Source organism: Dipodomys ordii, unplaced genomic scaffold (assembly GCF_000151885.1).
Source record: "Dipodomys ordii isolate 6190 unplaced genomic scaffold, Dord_2.0 Scaffold9, whole genome shotgun sequence".
Classification (NCBI taxonomy): domain Eukaryota; kingdom Metazoa; phylum Chordata; class Mammalia; order Rodentia; family Heteromyidae; genus Dipodomys; species Dipodomys ordii.
Window position 1 is genome coordinate 19,187,352 of NW_012267225.1, and position 25,562 is coordinate 19,212,913.

The window sequence follows — 25,562 nt, forward strand, 5'->3', positions numbered from 1 at the left end:
AGTCCACAGAGGACAAAAGAAACAAAGAAAACTTCCCAAATTCTCTTTTAATAGTAGCAATTTTGAATATATTTTTATTGTTAGGATACTGTGCAAAGGGTAAGGTAATGAGTACATTTCCTATCAAGCATTGCTACCCCCTCCTTTGTTCTTCCCCTACTATCCCTTCCCTCCCCACTTCCCCAAATCCTCCCTCCCCTCCCCCAATAGTAGCAATTTTTGTGAGTGCTTCTAATATACCAGGCAAAATGCTAAATGATTTTCTTATTTTATATAATTTAAGACAGGGTCTTGCTATGTAGCCCAGGATGACTCTGAACTTAAGATTCTCCTGCCTCTGCCTGAGGCATATAATACCACATCCAGCACCCACATTCTTTCCAAATATTCCAAAGTTTATGAGCCATCACAGCATTCTTTGGTCAGGCCATCTGCCCAGCAATCCATTCCCAAGCCATGATGTCTCCTCAGAAGAAAAGAATTATAATTCGCATTCTAAAACTGGGAACCATAAAGATGGCAAAGATGTAATATGATGCTGTTTATTATTTTCACAATTATCTAAAGATAACATATTTTAAGAAAATTCTGTTTGTGTAATGTAATTAAATGGTTGCAATGATCTAGTCATAACTTAGGATGATGCTTCTGTGGACATTTTGAAAGACAGGACTGTTGAACTGTCTTACTTTGCAGTGTACAGCTGTTTTTGTCTGTTTTATACTGCCATCAAGTGGCAAGACCATGGAATACAAGTTTACCAAACTGCTTTCATATCAAAAATCTAAAGGAATTTTAAGACACACGATATTGATATATCAAAATGTCTGTAAGAAAAAGACATAAAAGGAGAGAATTTGACCAAAGTTCATGTTTTTCATGTATGAAAAAATCACAAAGAATCCCTCTGCACAATTAATTTAGGCTAATTATTTATTTTAATGACTGAGCAGCCTTCATGGTTTGACGAATCCCTAAAAATCCATTTAAATTAGATTTTCTCAGGAACAATCCTCTCACAGAGCAATTTGCTTCACTAGACCTTCTGCTATTTATTAGTTATATGACTAATTAATCTGGGTACTCTTTTCTGCAGTTTCACTGCTTATTCATAAATGTGGTAAATGATGGCCTATACTTAACAAAGTGTGACTATTCAAAGTGATATAAAGGTAAAATGAAAGCCAATGGCTCATGCCTATAATCCTAGCTACTCAGGAGGCTGAGATCTGAGGATCACAGTTCAAAGCCAGCTGGGCAGGAAAGATCATGAAACTCTTATCTCCAATAAACTACTCAGAAAAAGCCAGAAGTAGCAAAGTGGTTCAAATGGTAGAGTGCTAGCCTTGAGCAAAAGAAGCTCAGGAGCAGTATCCAGACCCTGAGTTTAAGCCCCAGGACGAGCAAAAAAAAAAAGTAAAACTAACAAACAGTTGTCAGACACATAGTAAGTGCTCAATAAGTACTAGCTACTTCTTCACTACAAGCATTGAAAAAAGGGCTGTTGCCCTATTCTTAACCTCAAGTATGAAAAATGAGACCCTTTGAGAAGAGTCAAAGACTAGGTTCAGGTTTAAGAAACATTAGTGACGGGGCTGGGAAGGTGGCTCAGTGGTAGAGCGCTTGCCTTGCATGTATGAGGCCCTGGGTTCCATTCCTCAGCACCACATAAGCAAAAAGAAAAAAAGCCGGAAGTGGCACTGTGGCTCAAGTGGTAGAGCTCTAGCCTTGAGCTGAAGAGCTGAGGGACAGTGCCCAGGCCCAGAGTTCAGGCCCCACAACTGACCGGACCCAAAAAAATAATAAAAAAAAAAAGAAAGAAAGAAACATTAGTGAGAAGAAAGGGGAAAACTGACTCACAATACTAATCTCAGCTGGAATGTTATATGCATGAAACTACTCTACTGACACTAACAAGCAGCCAACTCAATCCATGTTGTTTTTTCCAGAAAAGAGTAAAATAAGCATTCATGGTCAGCAGAGCTTATACTTCCTTATGTTAGCTTTAACTTACAAACACCTTTAAAAAAAAAACACTAAAATAAGGCAAATGATTCTGAAAATATCTTGTGTTAGAAATAAACCAATATGTCTAAAACATATGCTAAACAATTTTGCAAATTTAAAACTGGTAGAAATACAAATCACAAAATATGAAGACTCCAAATATAAATGTGTGTGTTCACGTGCGTGCATGCGCGCGTGCACACACACACGCGCGCGCGCACGCTAGGACTGAACAACTGGACTTCCTATATACCACTTCCTCTCTCTACCATGGTACTTCTAGTTTGAAAACTTGTTCTGACTCCCTTTTTTTGATCTTAGATTCACTTTTTCTGGCCTAACACGACTGTCAATCCTTTCAATCCATGCCCCAGTGGGGTCTCAGCTCCTGGCTTTGAAAATGAATTCCATGGTTATTTTCAGTCTTACTCATTCCAATTTTGGAAGAAAGCTACAGCAATCAATATAAAGATTAGATGGTTTCATCAGAACTTTATTTATATCTACATTAGGTGGCATGTAGAAGCTCTGCATTCCAGAGGTATTCCCAACTTTATTAAAGCTCAATGCACCTGTATTTTTTTTTACCTCAGTTGGTCCCAAATCATGCCCATCCTTACTTGTCTAAATGGTGTCTAGTTCTTAGGCTTAAAGTAGATTCCTTAGAGCATAAAGTTAAACCAGTCCAAACTGAGAAAAATAGTATTAGCCAAGAAAGGAACATAGAGGACTATAATTTATCTTAACTTGTAAGCTCAAAGCTCCATACAAATGTGAGTAAAGACTGGAAGAAAATCCAGGCACTGTTGACTCATGCCTATAATCCTAGCTTCTCAAAACACTGAGACATGAGGATCACAATTGGAGGCAAGACTGGGCAAGAAAATCAATGAGATACTCACTCCCCAATTAGCTCCCAAAAAGCCAGAAGTAGAGCTGTGGCTCAAGTGGGAGAATGCTAGCTTTGAGCAGAAAAGACAAGGGACCAGTGCCCAGGACCTGAGTTCAAGCCCCAGTTCCAGCACGAAGAAAAGACGATGGGATGAAGAAGGAGGTGGGGTCCACACAATCCCTGAGCAGCACAGCACAGGGTGTGTTTAGGGCCATCAGTTAGCTGAATTCCTACCAAGTTTTAATTCACTGGTACTCTTTTGTAGTTTATAAGACAAATGAAGTATAAGGACAATAGCCTAATGATTATTTACTCCAATCCTGCATTTGAATTCAGATTCTTGCTTTGACTCTCAGATCTAAAATGGGGGAAAAAAAAACAGAAACAAGGAAGGACAAGTTTCAAGTCTCCCACAGGGGGGGAAAAAACAATCACTAGAGACCACATATATCTGTGTATAGTTTTTCAATACAATTATACTGACTGGAGACAGATAACGTATCAACACCATGGGTTTACATTTTGGCAAACACTTTCAAAACTATAAATGGCTGAGAATCAAAATACTGTATTTCTGGGTGTTAGGAAGCTGGTGAATTAAGCAGGGATGTACTTACATCATTTGAAGAGGCTGTTCCTGTTTCAACAGCAACACCGCTACCACGCAGTTTCTATTGCAAAATAAATGACTTATTACTTAGTTTTGTTTTTAATTTTGCCCTAATTTACCAGCTTACCCAAAAAAGGGCAAAGTGAATTTTACACTTTGCTATTCTTTCACAATTTTTCACTAATTCTACTTTACAAAAAGCATGAAGATATAAAATATTCTGTCATTATACTCTTCCAGATAATACATTAATCAAGAGACTAGTAAAAACATTATAAACTGAACGTTAAGCTCTGGCTAAGTTTCACAAGTGAAACTAGCAAAAATTTCCCTCAGGATTTAGTAACTACTTTTCAGAAGACTGGCATATACTGACTATCTACGTTATATTCTGTGGCAAAACTTTGTGAAATAGGTGCCTGATAAGAGGAAGATACTAGGGCTAGGAAGGTGGCTCAGTGGTAGAGCGCTTGCCTTGCATGCCTGAGGCCCTGGGTTCAATTCCTCAGCACCACATAAGCAAAAAGAAAAAAGCCGGAAGTGGCGCTGTGGCTCAAGTGGTAGAGCGCTAGCCTTGAGCTGAAGAGCTGAGGGACAGTGCCCAGGCCCAGAGTTCAGGCCCCACGACCAGACCCAAAAAAAAAAAAAAAAAAGAGGAAGATACTATATGAACTTAAAATCTGGTGATGCATAACAAAGCTAACAGGTTATCATGAAAATTAAATGTTATATAGAAATGACTGAAGAAAATATATGGTAGAAATTCAAAGGCTGAATGTGCAAGAGAAAAGTGATAATGAATTTCTAAAAGAAAATGTGTACTTTGTTTTATGCAGTAACTATTAAGTACAGTCATTGAATTGCCAGGCACTTAGTGGATAATAAAGTAGCTATCTTCCAAAATTTGCCACAATAACATAAAAGAACACAAAATACCCAAAATTGCAAAACTTAGGATTTTCAAAGTTTAATTCTACCAGAATCATGAATCCTTTTACATGAAGGAGAAAGCATTTATGGTAAAGGAGACTTTCCTCATACAGCACTATTACACAACATTTGACTGATGCAGAAAATAAAACCTCGAAAGTAGAGGTATAGTTCAAGTGGTAAAGGGACAGCTAGAAGCAAGAAAGCCAAGCAAGAGCTCTAAGTTCTAAGTTCAAGCCCCAGTACTGGCACAAAAATAAATAAGTTCTAAAACTTAACCATGGAAGAAGTTTCTGTTCAGGGCAAAGGAGAGAACAAGATCAGAGAGCCAAGCAGAAGCAGTGCTCAAACTCAGAAGCAAGGACAGACTGCCTGTACCCTGAAGAAGCACCTTGAAATAGAAGGCCTTGCAAAGCAGAAACACTACTGCACAAATAAAAGCCAAAGACTGTGGTTAAAAACAGTGCACTAAGAGAAATGCGGAAAAGGTCTTAGAAAGCATTTATCTAATACAAAGTAGTTTGATTCTGATGAAGGCTGTTCTAGACACTGCAATACTTCCTACCTACCACTAGTAATGAGAGAAATATTTTCCCCCACTTACTGGACATTGTTACCATCATGTGAGCATGAAACACATGTTAATCATTTAGGAATGACAAATCATCTGAGGCACAAGACAAATGACACTGCCATGAGGAAAAGCTACAGTGAAACTACCCAAAAAGACAGTGCTCCTACTATAGTAGTCTCTTCCCTACCAGTTTTCATTGTATGAGTTCAGCTACATCTGAGCCCAACCAGAAAAATAACAGTAAAATAAAATGGGGTTTATTGAAAAGGACAGATAGTTTTAAAACAGATCAAAAGGGAAAGGGAGTATTTCCTAATTAATTAAGCATTCTGATTCCAAGGGACATACATTTATTAGAGACTTAAAATCTCATTTTCACACACCTATTTTTCATATTTTACATACCTTCCAAACTCAGTAAAATCTGCAAACAGATGGTTCTTATAAAAACACTTTATAGAATTGAGTCAATAAGAAGTTAAAATTGATTCTATTGACATTTTAAAATTTTAATTCCATTCAAATTAATAAATTCACTCCAAAATACCTTTATCCAAACATAAAAGGAAATTAGCGAGCTAGGCATAAGTGGCTCACACCTGTAATGCTAGCTACTCAGGGAGCTGAGATCTGAGGATCCCAATTTGAAGCCAGCCCAGCCAGGATAGTCCATGAAACTCCTATCTCCAAATAACTATTACTAGCTGGAAGTGAAGCTGTGACACAAGTGGTAAAGTGCCAGTCTTGAGAAAAAAAAAAAAGGCTGACAGGACCTAGGCTCTGAGTACTGGTACCAAAAAAAAAAAAAAAAAGGCAATTAGCCCCAAAAAAGCATGCAATAATAAGACAAAAAGTGAACCTAAGCAAAATATCACGGCATCTTTCCAATTCTTCAAATTAAAATCTACTATTCGTTGCCTTAATTAAAAATTAAACTTTCCAAAAAATTAAATATTATTAATACAGTACTATAAGTATCAATATTATTTCTCCTGTTGTTATTCTCCCACATCACAACCTCCACAGCAAAATCTCATTCTCTTGTACCTTTTCTATCCCCAGAATACTCTTCTCCACTCACCTCCCTTTCTCTCCTTTTCTGAGTATATTCTCACCAAGCATCTACCCTCACATAACAGTTGCTGGAAGCCTAAAAGAAACACCCTGAAGGACCATCTCAAATGCCCCATCTTTTGCCCTATTTTAAGCAACCATAAGGAAAAAATAAAAAAAATTTGTTAGGTTCCTAAACAGTTATCTTCTTCCATGGAAAAGCAGAGCTAGAGAAACCTAAAAGCAACCAAAACCATCAATAAGTAGATACCATGTCTCAATTTGGGCTTAGCTGCTGAATGCCATGATCACACTGGGACACTGTGGAGAATGAGCCACTACTCATTCATCATCTCACAGTTGGACTGAACGAGCCCAGTCTTACTCAGGGATACCTGGAAACCTGGAACAGACACTTGGTCAAGAAAAAGACAAGCATATTCACTATTGATCTATAATGTTCTGCATGTACTTGGACATTCCCATGGCAGCACTCAAGACCAGTTTGTTTACTGGCACAACCAGCTGAACAGCTTAGCCTGGTTAAATGACCAGACCTCATTAAAAACTTTGAGAGCTCTCCAAGAAACCAATATTTCTCAGACAAATCTTGTTGGTTCAGATTCCTGAGACAGATGGAGAAGTGTGCCTGAAGCCTCTTGTCCTAGAGCTGGCCAGGCCACTCTCTCCTGCTGGACCACTTCTCTTCCTATATCAGGAGCCTCATGGGGGCAGCTTATTGTTGTTCTGTAGATCCTTTCATTTCTCCAAGCTATATAATCTCAGCAGCCACCTAGAAGGAAAACTTTCCCTTACCACTGAAAAACAAGAACAGGAAACCCAAGTGCAGAAAAGGCAGCAAGGTTTAAATTATAACTGAAGAAAGAACAGGAAAGCCCAAATGCAACCACACCCATGAGTAGTAGTTCAGCATATTTATCAAATTCAATACAGCTTAAAGGAACATGAATGTTATGTTCCTTTCAAAAATACTAAAAGAAATTTATGTTACCTGTGAACTCAGCTGAGTTTTTATCCAGTTGAAATAGTAATTTAAGTCACTACCTTCCATCAGTTCTTTCCCCCAGGCTGCTAATTTGGCAATAATTCTTGCTGCCTAAAAATGAATAAGAAACATCTGAATATAATATTGATTCTTAAAATCATTTTGCATACCTTAAAAACCAGGACTTGTAGCCACTTTGCTGAATGATTTCTGTCACACTCAATTCCTGCAAAAAGAAATTTTTTAACTTATCTTGAAACACATTCAAAATGCACTGTTTAAATACTTCTTTTAAAATAAACTAAAACTAGCTGGGTTCTAAGAATGTCATGACATTCCCTTTTTGAATTTTAAAAGTGAAATTTAGGATTCATCTTAAGACCATCAAAAAACCTTCACAAAATAAACAACTGAATTAAAAGGAATCGTGTTAAGAACACAGAGATTGAAAATATTATCATAAACAAAAAGATAATGATAAATAACTCTGACATTTCTACAGCTAGTATAAACCTTATCAGTACACATTAGGTAAAGTCATTTATATATGAAAAAGTTATGCGGAGCACTGGTGGCTCACGCCTGTAATCCTAGCTACTCAGGAGGCTGAGATCTGAGGATCCCAGTTCAAAGCCAGCCAGGGCAGGAAAGTCCATGAGACTCTTATCTCCAATTAATCACCAAAAAAACAGAAATGGCACTGTGGCTCAAGTGGTAGAGTGCTTGCCTTGAGCTGAAGAGCTCAGGGACAGCACCCAAGCCCAGAGTTCAAGCCCCATAACTGACCAAAAAAAAACAAAAAAGAAGCTTCATTAAAATAAATTTCACATGCTCTAAGACTCATCCATTTGTAGTTCAGCAGTTTGTAATGTACTTTTGATGTTGTGTGACTATTACCACAATAAAACTTTATGACATTACGCGCCCCCCCCCCCATCCAATACTCTGGACAGCACCCAGGCCCAGAGTTCAAGCCCCATGACCGATTAAAAATAAAAAAGTTAATATAGGGCTGGGAATGCAGCTCAATAGCACGCAGTTTGCCTGGCATCAACAAAGCCTGGGTTCAGTTCCCAGTACCACAAAAAAAAAAGTTACTTAGGACTTGGCTGCACCTGTACATTTAATTTAAACCCTGCCTTACCTGTATATATGTTAATTTTATAACACTAGGAAGACAACATCTGAACATCCAAATAGTCAAAACATACATTCCTGGAGATTTTTTTTAATTAATGTGCAGTTTATTTCATGAGTCCTCCTTTTTAATTTCTTTTTACAAATGTTTCAATATATCAGATATAAAAATATACTAATAAGCTGAGCACCTGTAGTTCACACCTGTAATTCTAGCTACTGCTGAGATCTGAGGATCACAGTTCAAAGCAAGCCTGGGCAAGAAAAGTCTGTGAGACTCTTATCTCCAATTAACCACCAGAAAACCGGACGTGATACTGTGGCTCAAGCAGTAGAGCCCTTGCCTTGAGCTGAAGAGCTCAGGGACAGCGACCAAGCCCAGAGTTGAAGCCCCACAACCATGACCGACTATATATATATATATATTAATATAAATATAAATATGTAAGGAAGGATGATGAAGAGGAAGAGAAGAGGGCCATGAAGGGAAGGAGAAAGAGAAAGAGAGAGGGAAGGAGAAGAGGGGAGCAAGGGAAAGAGGAAAGGAAAAGGAAGACAGATTGGACAAAAATATTTTGGAGACCATGACCTTTGACATAAAAAATTAAAGACTTCCACTGAAATGAGAAACCTCCAGAGCTCCTGTCTGTTCCCTCCACATCACGCTCATAATCCCACTACACTGGAAATAAAAAGGGCTTGTTTATACAATGGTTTATTCTCTCCTTAGTTCTCTGGACTCCATAAAAGATTCTTCATGGGCTGGGAAGGTGGCTCAGTGGTACAGCGCTTGCCTTGCATGCGTGAGGCCCTGGGTTCGATTCCTCAGTACCACATAAGCAAAAAGAAAAAAGCTGGAAATGGTGCTGTGGCTCAAGTGGAAGAGAGCTAGCCTTGAGCTGAAGACCTGAGGGACAGTTCCCAGACCCAGAGTTCAGGCCCCACGACCAGAACCCCCCCCCACCCCGCCCAAAAAAAAGATCCTTCATACATTAGAGCCCTTCTCACAAAGTTTAAAACAAAAGTGCTTAAGATACAAAAAGGCAATTCATTACTTAATTAAAACAACTCAGTAGCTTTTCAAAGAAAAATTTAATTTCTACATAGTAAAATATGCTTTATCCTCCTATTGATGACCATGAACTTTACATACATGACTTCACCATGTACTTTGATGTTAATGCATTCATCATTACCCAATTATCTACAGTTATCTACAATCCAGACACTCTCAAGCAATGTCCTTTCTTTACTGAACAATATGATACACACACACACGCACACACACACACGCACACACACACACGCACACACACACACGCACACACACACACACACACAATGTGATTAAAATTTACCATATGAACAGTAAAGGGATCCTGACGATTCAACATTGGCAGAAAGTAGGGCCATGCAGTACTCTTGCTACGTTTCGCATAATCAAAGAAAATACTGACACGCTGGTGATTTTCCTAAACAGAAAAGAAATTATATTACTAATCTCACAGAACTGTACCGATTGTGCACAGCTTCCCAACCTTCCATTTTATGATCATCTGTGTGTGTTCTTTTTCCACTTTATGTATATATACTACTTGTCAGTCACTGATATTATTATGGGCAGAGGGTAGGGATGGTAGTAGAGACATTTTACAAATCAAAATTGTTTAATTACTACGATTACTTTAAATCAAAAGTAATGAAACTGCCAGGTGCCGCTGGCTCACACCCTTAATCTTAGCTACTCAGGAGGCTGAGATCTGAGAATCATGGTTCAAAGCCAGCCCGGGCAGGAAAGTCCATGAGACACTTATCTCCAATTAACCACTCAGAAAACTGGAAGTGGCACTGTGGCTCCAGAGGTAGAACACTACCCTTGACCTGAAGAGCTCAGGGAAAGCGCCCAGGCAGATTTCAAGCCCCACAACCAACCAAAAAAGAAAAAGGGATGAAATTATACTTCTTGCCTATACTTCTCTGCTGTTCCTAAAGTTACTCAGATGCCTCTACCAATACCAATGTTTGATGTGTGAATACCCTGCATGCCAAACAAAGAAACTCAATGAGGGAGGATGAACAGCCTCAGTGAAGTACTTCAAAGTAAAGCGTGGCTCAAGTGGTAGAGCACCCTTGAACACAAAAGCTCTGAGACAGTATTCAGGACCTGCTTAAACCCCAGGACTAGCACCAAAAAAAAAAAAAAAGAATATACCTACCTGTAACATATCATCAACCATCGTTAGTATGTATTGCACCGTCTGTTCTTTGGAGATATGAGTCATCAGATTTATAAATGTTTTAGCACACTAGGAAAAAAACATGAAATTAATGTTAATTGTTGCAAACCCCGTTTTAATGAAATTCTGTAAAATATCTCTTTCATCAAAGAGGATACAAATGCAATTAGCAAACACAATTACTGAAAATGTATTTCTTTTATAATTATTATCATGATAAAGGACCATATGACTTCATCAGATTTTTGATCATTTGATCATTTCTAGTGCTAAACTTCAAAATGTTTGCTATGCTTAAAATAGATACACCTAGGCACTAAGCAACTCTTGATTATTCATGACAACACAAAGATTTTTTTTTAATTTTATTTTATTTGTGAACATGCTGTACAGAGGAGTTACAATTACATGGGCAGGATAATGCATACATTTCTTACCAAGCATTGCAGCCTCCTCCTTTGTTTACCCTTCACATCCCTTCCCTGCCTCCCCCCTCCCCCCCAATCCCAATCCTTCTCCTTCCCCCAACTTCCCCCCCATCCCAATCCTTCTCCTTCCCCCCCTCCCCCCCCCGCACCGATGTTGTAAAGCTCGTTTTCGACATGACAACTTGTACTTCTCATTGTTGCAACAGGTCCACCTGTATCCTTAAACAACTGGTTTTTCCCCATCTCCTCCACAAGTTATACTGACATCAAATATAGTGAAAGCAGGGGTTATACTGTGGGGGAGGGACATACAAAGCAACAAAGAGATAATCTTATAAATGCGTTAGAAACACATGCATGAAAGAAAAAAACATTAAAATACACATCTAACGGTTCATTTTCCTGACATCACATTATCTGACCTTTTCCGCTTGACTCATACATATACTAGATATTACAAATAAGGGAAACCATGGGTACTTCACTTAATATAATTTTTTCCAAGTTTTTCCATTTCCTAACAAATGGGGCAATGTCATTCTTTCTGATGGAGGCATAGAATTCCATTGTGACAGCACAAAGTTATATAGACAAAAGTAACTATTTTATTTTGTGTGTGTGTGTGTGCGCGCACACTTACTGGGAAGCAAAACAGTAGAACCAGAGTACTAGAGACTGTAAGCAGAAGGGGCCTGATCTCTCTCTATTCTACAATATATCAACTACATGACCTCTCTTGGGAACTCAATAAAACTGCATCCAACAACAAACAAGTTGCCTCTAATTTTCCCAACACTATTGTGAGAATCAGAACAAATTGTATATGGGCTCCTTCAATCTATCAGGCTCCTTCAGCAAAAAATCTGTGGGCAAGGGAATTACATCTTGTTAGAAGGCCATGCAAAACTCAGCTAGCTTTATGCTAGGTTTTATGTTTAAAATCAGTATAAAAATCAAATATAGCACAATTAAAACTGTTCTCTGAAATTCTCTAAATAATCCCAAAATTACAGTTTGATGTATCCAACTGTATTCAATAATAGGTATGATCTGAAAACCCTTTCAAAGCACGTAAGGACATATAAATTAAAGTATACTTCATTCAGTATTGATTCACTCAGTAAATCCTCAACAGCAGCAAATAGCATGTAACAAAGATCATGCCAGGGCTGGAAGCATGGCTCAAGTCGTACAGCATCAGTCTTGACGAGATCATGCTATAGGAGTACATATCTTGTCAAAACTCATACTCATTCTGATCTGAGTTGTATCTTCTGTGAACAGTCTACCTACCATACTAAAGAGTGGAACTTTAGAAATTAGAAAATACACCTATGATAAACTTCAAATTATTTAGAAAGCTAAAAGTAATGAATAATTGGATATTTTAGTCAATAACATTAAAATATACTTATACTCTTTTTCACAAAACAAAGTATGAATTACCCTCAGCATTTCTATTTTAGCTTTTCAGGTATACTGTCAATTTGTTTGAATAAAACAAATGCTTATTTCCTGGCATAATCCATAAAAGATCCATCACATAGATACTGCAATTAAGAAAGAGCCTATAGTTTAATTCCTGAAGGAAAGAGCCTTCACTTACTAACAACTTTACTAACACATTTTCCCCAGTCTAATTGTGTGCTTAACGGGGCCTCAGTACCCACATGCTGAATAAACATGCATCTGATGCACATGCATCTGGGACAGGGAAGCTTTCTCAAAGGATGACATATCCACAGCTAGCACCACAAAGGAGGAAGGGAGTAAGTTTAATGGCACAATTAAAACTTCATTAATGTACCATTTAACCAAGTTTAAAATTCACCAAACGAGCTGGAAACAAGGGCATACACAGAACTAATATATTTATCACATAAAGGAATCTGACAAATCAATTAAGTATATACACGTTTCTATATAACAGTAAAGAATATGAGATGCAACCACCCAGAGGGAAAAAAAAAGACCAAAATCCACTTTAAAATGTGTTACACTATTGTACTAAGATACCATCTCACCTATCAAAATGACAAGAATGCAATAATAGCAGGGCACTGGTGACTCATGCCTATAATCCTAGTACTCAGGAGGCTGAAATCTGAAGATGGCTGGCAGTTCAAAGGTAGCCTGAGCAAGAAAGACCAGGGGACTCTTAGATCAGATTAACCACCAGAAAACTAGAAGGAAGAAGAGCTGTGGCTCACAGTGGTGGAGCACTAGCCTTGAGCAAAAGAGCTCAGGTACAGCTCCCAAGCCCTGAGATCAAGCCCCACAACTGATCCAAAGTAGGTACTAGTACCTAGGGGCCCAGATATCCAGGACCCTGGTGGGTACTCTGTGGGCATGTCCATGTTCCTGGTGAATGTGGACATACCCACATATTGCTGACAGGCATTACAAATTGGTCAATTATCAAGAGAGCATTTTTATGATATGTATAAAAACCCTTATAGACAGCAAGTTGTTTGACCAACAATCACATCCTAGAACTTATAATGAGGAAATAATTAAAAACGTTGACCTCAATACAGAGGGAAAAAATGAAAGTTACTAAGATATGTGGGGAAATATGGTTTAAAACATATGGCTGTAATATCTAGTATATGTATGAGTCAAGCGGAAAAGGTCAGATAATGTGATGTTAGGAAAATGAACCCTTAGATATGTATTTTAATGTTTTTTTCTTTCATGCATGTGTTTCTAACGCATTTATAAGATTATTTCTTTGTTGCTTTGTATGTCCCTCCCCCACAGTATAACCCCTGCTTTCACTATATTTGATGTCAGTATAACTTGTGGAGGAGATGGGGAAAAACAAGTAGTTTAAGGATACAGGTGGACCTGTTGCAACAATGAGAAGTACAAGTTGTCATGTCGAAAACGAGCTTTACAATGTTGGTGGGGGGGGGTGGGGGGGAAGGATTGGGACTGGGGGGGAGGAGGGAGGCTGGGAAGGGATGTGAAGGATAAACAAAGGAGGAGGCTGCAATGCTTGGTAAGAGATGTACGCATTATCCTGCCCATGTAATTGTAACCCCTCTGTACAGTATGTTCACAAATAAAATAAATTTTAAAAAAAAGAACTCTAAAAAAAAATATGGCTGTACATGGAAAACTACATTTTCACTAAATGGAAAACTACCCAATAATTTTTAAAAGCCATAGGCATATTGTCAACAGCGGTCATGGGGCCTGAACTCTGGGCCTAGGTACTGTCCCTCAGCTCTTCAGCTCAAAGCAAGCCTCTACCATTTGAGTCACAGTGAACACTTCTGGCTTTTTCTGCTTATGTGGTGCTGAGGAATCGAACCCAGGGCTTCATGCATGCAAGGCAAGCACTCTACCACTAAGCCACAGGTTCCATCTTAAACAGGAAACTATCAAGCAAACCAATGCTTATTTTCTCTTTCTGACTTAATAGCATTTTATTTTTATACAACAAACAAATCACAAGAGAAAGTAAAATATCAATATATGTAACTATACAAACACAAACTATTGTATATTAAAGAACTCCAAAGCAATTCAAAGGTAATAAGAAAACCATGTTTGGTACCAATATGGCAAATGTTAATAGACTTTTTGTTAATAGATTTTTCTGAATAAGTAGTAAAGCCATGCCTAGCAGGCACATAGTCTTGTGTTGAATACCTAGAGCATGCATACACACATGCACATATACATACATACACAAATACACAAACATACACACAGAAGCAGTATTGGTCAATCAAGAAGTGCAAAAATCTTATAAATTCAAAATCTTTATATACTTTAAAAGAGGTACCAAAACTTAATAAGTCAATTATTAAAATACAATTTCATGAATAGACCCTATAAATTCAAATATTTAATTATTTTAGGTATTTCAAATATAACTATTAAGAATATGGAGTAGAAAAATATTGCTGGGCACTGGTAGCTCATGCCTGTACTCCTAGCTACTCAGGAGACTAAGATCTGAAGACTAAAGTTCAAAGCCAGCCCCAGCAGGAAGTACAGGAGATGCTTATCTCCAATTAACCACCAAAAATGCCAGAAGTGGAGCTGTTGTTCAAATGATAAAGCCATACCCTTGAGTTAAAAGGCTCAGGAACAGAACCCAGGCCCTAAGATCAAGCCCCAGGAACCAATAAAAAGGGAAAGGCAGAAGGAAAGAAGGTAGGGAAGAAAGGAAGGAGGGAAGGAAGGAGGGGAGAGGAAAGGAAAGGAAAAGCTAGTTTTAGAACTCCATATATTTTGAAATAGTAGATTCCCCTTAGAAATCCTTCTAACAAGGTCTAAATTTTGTATGTTTTTAAATGTAGAAAAGACCCTGATATGGAGGCAAAACCAGGGCAAAATGATCACAAGTTCAAGGCCTACCTTAGGCAATTTAGTGAGAGCCTATCTCAAAATAAAACATTTTTAAAGGGTTAAAGAATTTAGTTCAAAAAAAAAAAAGGAATTTAGTTCAATAGTAGAGGCACACACAGTACCCCGAGTTTAAACCTCAGTACAGCATAGGTAGATAGGTAGGTAGGTAGGTAGACAGGCAGATAGATAAACAGATAGTCAAAAAAGGATACAAAAATAAACACCCAATAAAACATTTGTCCCCCAAATTAACAAAGAAAACTGAAAATAATAAAACACTTTCTGTGGAGTTCAGCAGTACAAACCCTATCTGGCATATGTAAACCCTTGAGTTGATCTCCAGTCTCTCTCTCTCTTTCTCTCTCTCTCTCTCTCTCTCTCTCTCTCTCTCACACACACACACACACACACACACACACACAATTGCATACCTACATTGTAATGTCATATAGTCATTAAGTTTTTCTGTGATTATTATTTTTATACTGAAGGTTAAACACAGGATACAGGACTTTGTGCATTCTTATCGGGCACTCAACTACTCAGCTATCTTTTCAACCCTTTCTAGAATGGCTTTGCAAGTATGCATCACAACAAAATATCTGTGTGGATCACCTGGCTGCCTTCAGTTTGAAGCATCTCTTGCTTTTCTTCAGGACTTCTTTTCATTTCAAATCTTTGAATAAATTCACAATCTTCAGCAGATATCATCTGGCCCCTAGAAAATAAAAAAAAATAAGTTATTTTATTCAATCAGAGATAGACAGCCAATGTGAACAAAGGACAGAGTGAATCCTAATCTCCTTGCTCTCCCTGTGATAGTATTCAATAAAAATTGTAGGAGGCCATTGTTTTGGGATTGGTCCCTGCACTGGACCTCAACAGACTAACTAAAAATCAAAACAGAGTCTCACATCACCAAACTGAAACTGAGCTTTTATTTAACTCTGAGAAATGAAAAGATAACAAGAAACTTCCCTAACAGTTTCATTTCAATGGCATGGTAATAAAATTCCCCCTGCTCTACTCTTTATCCAAAAGAGAATTATTTTTCTACTGTTATTTCTGTCCCTATATCTCAGGAGGAGTGTAACCTTGAAATTTTTCTGCATTCTTCAGCCTTTGTCTATAAAACTAATCTCTTTTGCTAAGCCCATCAGAATACTTACTTATTTTATGAAATGAAGTGTGATTCTTGAATTACAAATAAAGCTAATTAAGATCACTAAGTTCTTTGTAAGTTTGTCTTTTGATCATAGTAAACTACAAGTTTTGACTGAGGCCTTGCTAAGAGCCATGCTTCAGTTTAAAGCTTCAGTTCAAACCTCTACAAAATGTAATTTATCTACAAAATGTAATTATAATGTTTTCAAGGGACTTGTACTGAGGTAAAAATACACAATTCAAGTAAAATAGTTAAATAGCATCTGGTCCATAGGAAGCAGTCAATAAAATGTCATCATTTAGCATCCTTTATTCCTCCTCCCAAGCAAAAATATTTGCTTGGCCTTCTAATTCACCACAACGAAAGCCAGTTCACAATGAACTTTTATGTTCATGTCCTCCAGGTATTTGTTATTTGTTCAGGTTATCCTCTTCCTCTCTGAAAAAATAATCTCTCCATTATGAATTTTTCTCCACTCAGAAATCATCCCACACTTCTCTGTTTCCCATCCTGCCTCTCAGCATTTCAGCTTTGTTCTTCAAGACTTCTCCTCATGGTTTGATCCCTATAAACTTGTTGGGATTTTTTTCCCCAAATTCTTTACTTCATAAGAATTCAAATCTACAGTCCTGTCTTCCCTCTCACAGAAATTCATTCCAACTGTCTTCACCTCTATACAGAAACAAATTTTACATCATTACCACTGACTCAGTCATCTATAGCTCTAAGCTAGCCTCACCTCCCAACTTTTGCACTCATCTAGTACTATAAAATATATCAAGGAAATATCTCTCCATCCTCATTCTAATCTCTAAAGCAAAATTTTTTTTAAAAATTTAGGCAGTACTGGGAGGTGAACTCAGGATTCTCCACAATTTGAGCCATGTCCCCGTCTCCTGAAAGATACTCTTTAAAATAAAAGACAGGTCAACAGAACGGCCATGCTTGACATCTGTAAGCCTTAGGTACCTTAGGACACATGCTGGCATGAAGCAGATCGGAAGGAGCCAATACAAACTAGTTGAAGCTCCCCTAACAACTCCAAGTTCTTCCAAGCCTTAGCTACATGTGTTCTGCTAACTGTTCCTAGGGCTCCCAGACATTATTTGCAATGCCCTTGGTATATATTTCCTTTGTCTCATATATATATATATATATATATATATATATATATAACATAAACATATTATTATGTATATTATATATAATACACAAGTTCAAGGCCTGCTTTATGCAATTTAGTGAGAGCCTATCTCAAAAGAAAACATCTTTAAAGGATTAAAGAATTTAGTTCAGTAGTAGAGGCACACACACAGTACCCTGGGTTTAAGCCTCAGTAAGGCACAGGTAGTAGGTAGGTAGGAAGGCAGACAGATAATCACAAAAGGATACAAAATCAAAACAGGGTCTCACATCGCCAAACTAAAACTGAGTTTTTATTTGACCCTGAGAAATCAATAGATAACAAGAAATTTCCCCAACAGTTTCATTTCAATGGCACGGTAATAAAATTCCCTCTGCTTTACTCTTTACCCAAAAGAGACAGTTATTTTTCTATAGTGATCTCCAGTATCATCTCACACACACACACACACACACACACACACACACACACACACACACACGGTACTCACTATGATCCTAGCTACCTGTAAGGCTGAGATTGGTAGGATCATAGTACAAGGCAAGCTTAGGCAAAAAAAAAAAAAATATATATATATATATATATGAAATATTCCATCTCAATGAAAGAACCTAGGTGTGATGGCTGTCATCCTACCTACCTAAAACAGGCAGACAGACAGGTGTCCAGATACACACCTGAGCAGGAAGCATGATCCTATCTCAAAAACAACCAGTGGGAGTGGGGAGGAGGACAGAAGATGTATCTCAGCAGTAAAGTGACTACTTTACTGCTTGAAATCAAACCTTAGTACTGGAAAAAATATATATTCATATATACATATATATACATATACATACATATATATATATATATATATATATATATAAATTGGATTCCAGCGTGGCTAGAAACATACCCACTCATTTCTGTACTCTCAAGTTAGGTAAAAAGCTTAATCAAATATAAACACGTTTAAATCCTTTATTTCCACAACATATTAACTCATGAAGGAAAAATAACACATTGCCACTCTCACACTGGAAACTCTTCTATATGTTTCCACATGTTTCTACATGTTTCCATGATGCAAGATTCTCTGACTAACTACATGTCATGTCTAGCTCTCACCAATCTGTAAGGTATTTTAAAGAAGGCACATTTCCACCCATCAGAGATCCATATCAACAAGGTTAACAAGGTCAAAAGCAGGCACATAGTTAACATGTAATATTTATCATATGAGCACATCACATATTCACAGTAGGAATAGACATAGATACACGAGCTTATTTTACATCGCAACTATAATCATTGCTATTCCAACAGGGATAAAAGTCTTCAGCTGACTAGCTATACTGCATGGAGGAAATATCAAATGATCCCCAACCATACTATGAGCTCTAGGATTTATTTTCCTATTTACAGTTGGAGGATTAACTGGAATTGTACTATCCAACTCATCCCTCAATATTGTTCTCCACGATACATACTACGTAGTCGCTCATTTCCTTATGTTTTATCCATAGGAGCTGTGTTTGCTATTATAGGTGGTTTCGTCTACTGATTTCCACTCTTCACTGGTTACTCACTAAGTGATGTATGAGCCAAACACAATTTACCATTATATTCACTGGTGTTAACATAACTTTCTTCCCACAACATTTCCTAGGCCTAGCAAGAATACCACGATGCTACTCATTTAGACACAGAGGAGAGGGTTTTTTTAAAGAAATGTGTGGAGTTGGGTGCCAGTGGCTCTTGCCTATAATCCTAGCTACTCAGCCTGAGCTTTGAGGATCAATGTTTCAGGCCAGTCTAGGCAGAAAAGTCCATAAGACTCTTATCTCCAATGAACCACCAAAATCCTGGAAGTGGATCAAGTGGTAGAGTGCTAGTCTTGAGCAAAAAAGCTCAGGGACAATGTCCAGGTTTTGAGTTCAAGCCCTAGTACCAGCACAAAAAAGAAAAGCTGAAAGGAAGCAAAAGGGAAAGGAAAGGAAGATATGAAATGGGTAAAAGAATAAAGGGCAAAACTATGAAAGAAGGGAGAATACAATTTACATAGTACCCATCTGTTCTTCCAAATTCCAAGCACAGGAAAAACAGAAGAGAAAGCAACTGAAAACCACCTTATCACTAAAAACATTCCAAATACCAAAGCTTCCTGTTAGCGCTTTATGAGCAACAATATTATTCTATTTACATTATAAACAAATTCAGGCTTTATAAACATGGAACTCATTTTTAATCTAAACATACTTTTGACCAAAGAAATTACAAAACAGAACTCAGAATCCTAATTTTACAGGGGACTTATACAATGGCAAGATACAAGGAACAAGGTAAACCTCAGTAAACCTTCCTCTTCTTCCTCCTCCTCCTCCTCCTCCTCCTCCAGTAACTGACCCCACCCTCCCTCTCCTCCAACTCCTCTCCTTCAGTCACTGGCCCCACAATAAGCCTGTTCCTCAAAAGCAGGAATCTAAAAATCATCCTAGACTTCTTTCAGGCCCATACATTAATCACTAACACTGTCTCAAATCTATCCAATTCTGTCCAAACTAACAATCTTACCTACTACAGCTACTTCTCCATATATAAACTTGTTACTCCCAAGTCCACCCATAATACAATCCACAAAATAATCAAACCAAGAAGCAAATCTAACAGTCTCACTCCAAACTAAGAATTTCAACAGCTACAACACCTATTTTTAGGGCTGTTTTTTTTGTTTTTATTATGGTGCTGGGGAGCTTGTGGTACCAGGGTCTCATTTGAACTAGGCAAATGCTGTATTACTGAGCTACATACCCCACCCCAGAAGTGATTTTTAAACTTGAACCTTGAACCCTAATTAGGATTGTGAATGGCCTTATTAAAAAAAAGCCTCTGAGGCACATATAACTCACCCCCATTCGACTATCATTTTCATCTGTTTTACATACTGAGCTTCCTTATTAGACATCAAATCAATCATTAGTTTCGTGGCTATAAAATCACTTTTAAAATAACTGACTAGGGGCTGGGAAGGTGGCTCAGTGGTAGAGCGCTTGCCTTACATGCATGAGGCCCTGGGTTCGATTCCCCAGCACCACATAAGCAAAAAGAAAAAAGCTGGAAGTGGCACTGTGGCTCAACTGGTAGAGCACTAGACTTGAGCTGAAGAGCTGAGGGACAGCGCCCAGGCCCAGAGTTCAGGCCCCACGACCGAACCCAAAAATAAAAATAAAATAAAATAAAATAACTGACTTATCTGGGTGCTGCTCACTCACACATGTAATCCTAGATACTCAGCCTGAGATCTGAGGATCCCAGTTCAAAACCAGCCCAGGCAGGAAAGTCTGTAAGACTCTAATCTCCAAGTAATCACCAAATAGCTGGAAGTGAATCTGTAGCACAAGTGGTAAAGCACTTGGTATGAGCAAAACAGCTCAAAGACAGCACCCAGGCCAGACAGAGTTTAAGCCCCAGGACTAGAACACACACATATAATAAAAGCACTGACTGGAAGGATTAAGTCCACACTTCACCCAAGGGCACCCAGAACCTTCACAATAAGCTATGTCTCATAAGCTATGTCTCACAGCTCTCTATACTGGGTACCTGCAAAACATGAATGACTTCTACCCACTATACCATACTGTCTCCTTCCTGTCTTTATTCAGGCAAAGGCTGCTCTACTTGAAAGACCATTCTTAGCCAAATGCTACTCATGCTTGAAAGCCCTACTCAGGGACTGTTCCCTTCAAAAAACTTCTAAGGGTAGACTTTCCAGTCCTCTCTGTGTACATCAGCTCCTGGATCTATTTCTAGTATCACAGTTAAAACACTAAAGTAAGATGAAGTGTTTATAACATATGAGTTACTTTCAGGATGCTACTGTATATTCTTGTTATAGCCACAAAGACTAGAAAAAATGCCCCCAAATCATTGATAGGTGACAAAATTATAGAAGAATCATATTCTTCCTACTACAAAATAAACTGTTCAAAATATTTTTTAAAAATCTCTAAATTTGGGGCTGGAAAGGTGGTTCAGTGGTAGAGCGCTTGCCTTGCATGCCTGAGGCCCTGGGTTCGATTCCTCAGCACCACATAAACAAAAAAGCCAGAAGTGGCGCTGTGGCTCAAGTGGTAGAGCTCTAGCCTTGAGCTGAAGAGCTGAGGGACAGTGCCCAGGCCCAGAGTTCAGGGCCCATGACCGGACCCAAAAAAAAAAAAAAAAACTCTAAATTTGTTTTTTCTTTGTTTGGTTTTTTTTAACTGTATTTTTTTTGTCTTTTCTTTTTTGGTACTGGGGATCGAACCCAGGACGTTACACTTGCTAGGCAAGCGCTTTGCCACTGAGCTACATCCCAGCCCTAAATTTGTTTTTTCAAAATGTATACACAAACCTAAACTGAATTTCCAGTTACAAATACGTTAAAATAATCACATAGAAACTAAAGTTAACATGATAAAATATGATTAAGTGCTTACTTTACAAATAAATACATAATACTGAAATATCAGTACAGTAAATCTCAATACACACAAGAGAAAAGGGGAAGAAACAAACACATTAATGCTTTGTACTCAACTATGATAATACTTTAACATACTAGTAACAATGCTCGATAGGAAATGTACTCATTACCCTACTCATGTATCTGTAACCCCTCTGTACAGTATTTTTTAATAAAGAAAAATATATAAATACTTTAAACATACTATTTCAACATAAGCCTGTAGAATATAGATCCTCATTTCACACTTTAATGAACCTCAAAGAAACTAAGTGATTAACTGAAGATCACCAAGCTACTGAAAAGAACCACAGTAATCCAGACTTCAAAACTTAAGAGTTCAGGGTATGAGTTAAGTGGTTAAGCTCACTGGCCAACAAGTAAGAAGCCTTGCATAGGAGAAGGGGAGAACTTCAAAAACATCTACACTTTGTGTTAGCAATCATTTCTCCCAACTGTGATCACCAGGGCCCACTGGTCTGCCACACAGGTCCTCTTCCTCCCTCCATAGGCAATGAACATTCCTTCCATGCTTCCCACTCATTCAAAAGGACTTTCCAAAAGGACTGTCCAAGAACATTTTTTAAAAAATACACTGTGAGCAACTCTTCCCCATTAGAGACCTTAGTTTATTTTCATCACACTAGGATCTGTCCCTAAGATGGCTAATCATCTGAAGGAGGAAATGCTTCTTCCACATTTATTAGCATGTATTTCACTTTTTCCCTCAGATAAGCGTGACCATGAAAAAGTCTGATGCAAAAGCACATGATGATCACAAATTAGTACTTACTGAAGATATGACTGCCAGTTCACTTTGTTGGCACGAACTTCTGCAGCCTTGGCTGCAATGATATTGGTAGGGACAGCAGCATCCACAGCACCTCGAATATCCATTTTGGTCATCAACACTTTATGATCTTGAATGTTTTCAGCAGATGGTCAATTTAGGTGCAAAGTAAAAATAGGAATTATTTTTTTTTCAAAACTCCCACTATTCATCATCATTGTTTAGTCTCTCCCAGGAACTCAACTAAAATGTTAAATATCTTACCTAAAAACATTCGTACCTCTCAAATCTTATACGCTTCTCCATAAAATGGTTCTCTATAGGCTTTTTCTTTTACAGGACAGTTTATTAGCATTAATAATTACATTGAGACTTTTTAAATTATCAGCTATGAAACTGATATCAGAAACCATGACTGAATAGAACAGTGAGAAAAAAAAAAAGTAAAGTTTTCTTTTGGTGCTAAGGATTGGATTCAAGGCTCTTCATATGCTAAAAACATTATTTTAAATTTATGACTGAGTTCAATTTTCCTCTTCTGACAAAGAAAAAATAAAAAAATCTGTATAATACAGATAAGGCCATGTATTGCATGTACTTAATCAACATTCACTAAGCATTGTTTGGAGTAACCCATTAGAAGCCATCATTTGTTTCTAAAATTATTCATTATACATAAGATATACAAGGTGGGGAAGTAAATTCTCAGAAAATGATTCTTCCCTTTTCAAATGCAATGTGTTTCAATTTGGGGAGAAATTTCTGAAACTAAAAATCTATTACAATGTAGATAGAACCAACAATGGTAATTTAGTCTGATGAGAAAAACCTACAATAATAATGAGCTTCTAAGTAATTCTCACCCTTAAACTTGCAAACAAGTTTAGACCTGATTTTATCATGACACAAAACATAGGTTTCCATTTGCTAAATAGAACTTTTGGTCCTCAACCTCAAAGAAACGAAAATCATACCCCAAATTCCATTCCGGGTTCACAATGACTAGTGTATTTGGAACTTAATCTCTGTACCTGGGATTTGCTGCCTAAACAAGCAGTGCAAGCGGCTGGAGCCCTGGAATAAACAGGTTGGGTCCGGGCCCAGCTAGAACTATGGAACCAAGCAGCGGCCTTCCTGGGGAGGCCCAGGGCACCTCATGCCTGGTGCCTTTAACAGGCGAGGCCCTGAGCCCATCACGGCGACCCTCCCCCCGCCCCACCACCCCCTCCAGCCCTCCCGTTTTGCAGACCTGGCTGAGGCCTGGAAGAAAAATCTGACCGCTTGGGGCCGGCCAAGGACGGAAGGGGTCAAGCGGCTAGGGACCGGCACGCCTCCGGAGAGCAGAGAACCCGACGGGGTGACCTCACCTGGACAGGTGCCCGAGGCCAAATTACCCGCGGACCGTCTGACCTACCGACCCCAGGGGACCCGACGACGCACCCGAAGGACGCGGGCGAGGGGGCGGCGGTCCGGGCCGTCGGGACTACAGCGGGGCTGGGACACCGGCGTCTCCGGCCCGGTCCAGAGCCTGGGGCAGCGGCGGAAAGTCAAGGAAGGAGCGGGGAGGCCACCGTGAACCGCGGAGACGTTGAGGGCAGCACAGGTAGGAAGAAGCCGCAGCCGCCGCAGGATGACAGGGGCGCCGGTCACGTGAATGAGGGCCACGTGACCGTCCTGGAAGGCGGAAGCCGGAAGGATCCAAAGCAGAGCCTGGCGGGGCGGGGGGGGGGCGAGCGTGACTTCCCCGAGACCGCGACGTCAGTGCGGAAGCGCGCGCGCGCAGAGAGCCAGCCCGAGCCCCAGGCGCAGCGCCTCTCTGGGGACCGCACTGAACCGGAACAACGGAAGTTACCCCCCCCAAGGCCTGTGTGTGTACCGGGACTTGAACTTGGGGCATGCCCAGCCCCGCTTGGCTTCGAACCAGGACACTCAGATCTCAGCCTCCTGAGTAGCTGGGATTACAGGCCTGAGCCACCGGGGTCCCGCTGAACTCGAACCCATCATTAACTGGAACGTTTGTCCTAGTGCATTTTTAAATCGTTTTGTTCTTTCTGTACTGAAAATTGAACCCTGGGGTGCTTTGCCGCTCAGCCATGCCCCCATGCTGATTTGTCACCTTGTGGTTTGATTTTTCATTTAGATCTAATGGCTCAATGAAGCAGCCATTCTTGCTGCGATTTTAAATTGGAAACTGAGGCTGAGAAATCACCAGAGTTACCTCGTACAATGGAGATACAGCAAATAATACATTTCATGCAATAGCTTTACTCCCACTAAGAAATTATTTCTCTAAAATTCTAATTTAACTCAGCTTATTATATTTTAACTGACATCTATGTCTTGAGCCCAAGTTTTTTCACTCCTGGGGCCTCAGCACCAACTGCAGTATTGGTGAGTTAGACACATAATAATATTTTGTTTAAAACACACCCATGGGGAAGACATGTTCAACATCTCTGGCCATAAAAGAAATGTAAATCAAAATAACACGGAGATTCAACCCACCCCAGTTAGAATGGCCATTATCAAGAACAGAAGTGAACACTACTGTACTGTTGGTGGGAATGTAAACTTGTTCAACCACTCTGGAAATCAGTTTGGAGACTCTTCAAAATACTAAACATTGAGCTCCCTTATGACCCAGCAATCCCACTCCTGGGCATTTATCCAAATGACCACAAACCAGCCACACTGAGGCCACCAGCACAACCATGTTTATTGCTGTATTGCTTACCTTAGCT

At 38.9% G+C, this 25,562-nt stretch overlaps 1 protein-coding gene across 2 annotated transcripts in view; it reads right to left on the reverse strand.

Annotated features, from left to right (window-relative positions):
- Positions 1 to 24,460, reverse strand: part of Atp6v1h (ATPase, H+ transporting, lysosomal 50/57kDa, V1 subunit H) — a 92,383-nt gene extending 67,923 nt beyond the window's left edge. The window contains exons 1-7 of one of the 2 annotated variants that reach the window (XM_013009373.1): positions 24,189 to 24,460; positions 22,825 to 22,951; positions 15,852 to 15,954; positions 10,426 to 10,515; positions 9,568 to 9,681; positions 7,079 to 7,183; positions 3,517 to 3,570 (exon numbers count right to left, since the gene is read on the reverse strand). In XM_013009373.1, coding sequence (XP_012864827.1) covers positions 3,517 to 3,570; positions 7,079 to 7,183; positions 9,568 to 9,681; positions 10,426 to 10,515; positions 15,852 to 15,954; positions 22,825 to 22,937 — 579 coding nt within the window. In that variant the 5' untranslated portion in view covers positions 22,938 to 22,951; positions 24,189 to 24,460. The remainder of the gene's footprint in view (positions 1 to 3,516; positions 3,571 to 7,078; positions 7,184 to 9,567; positions 9,682 to 10,425; positions 10,516 to 15,851; positions 15,955 to 22,824; positions 22,952 to 24,188) is intronic. The other variant, XM_013009374.1, reaches the window with a different exon arrangement.
- Positions 24,461 to 25,562: the final 1,102 nt, after the last annotated feature.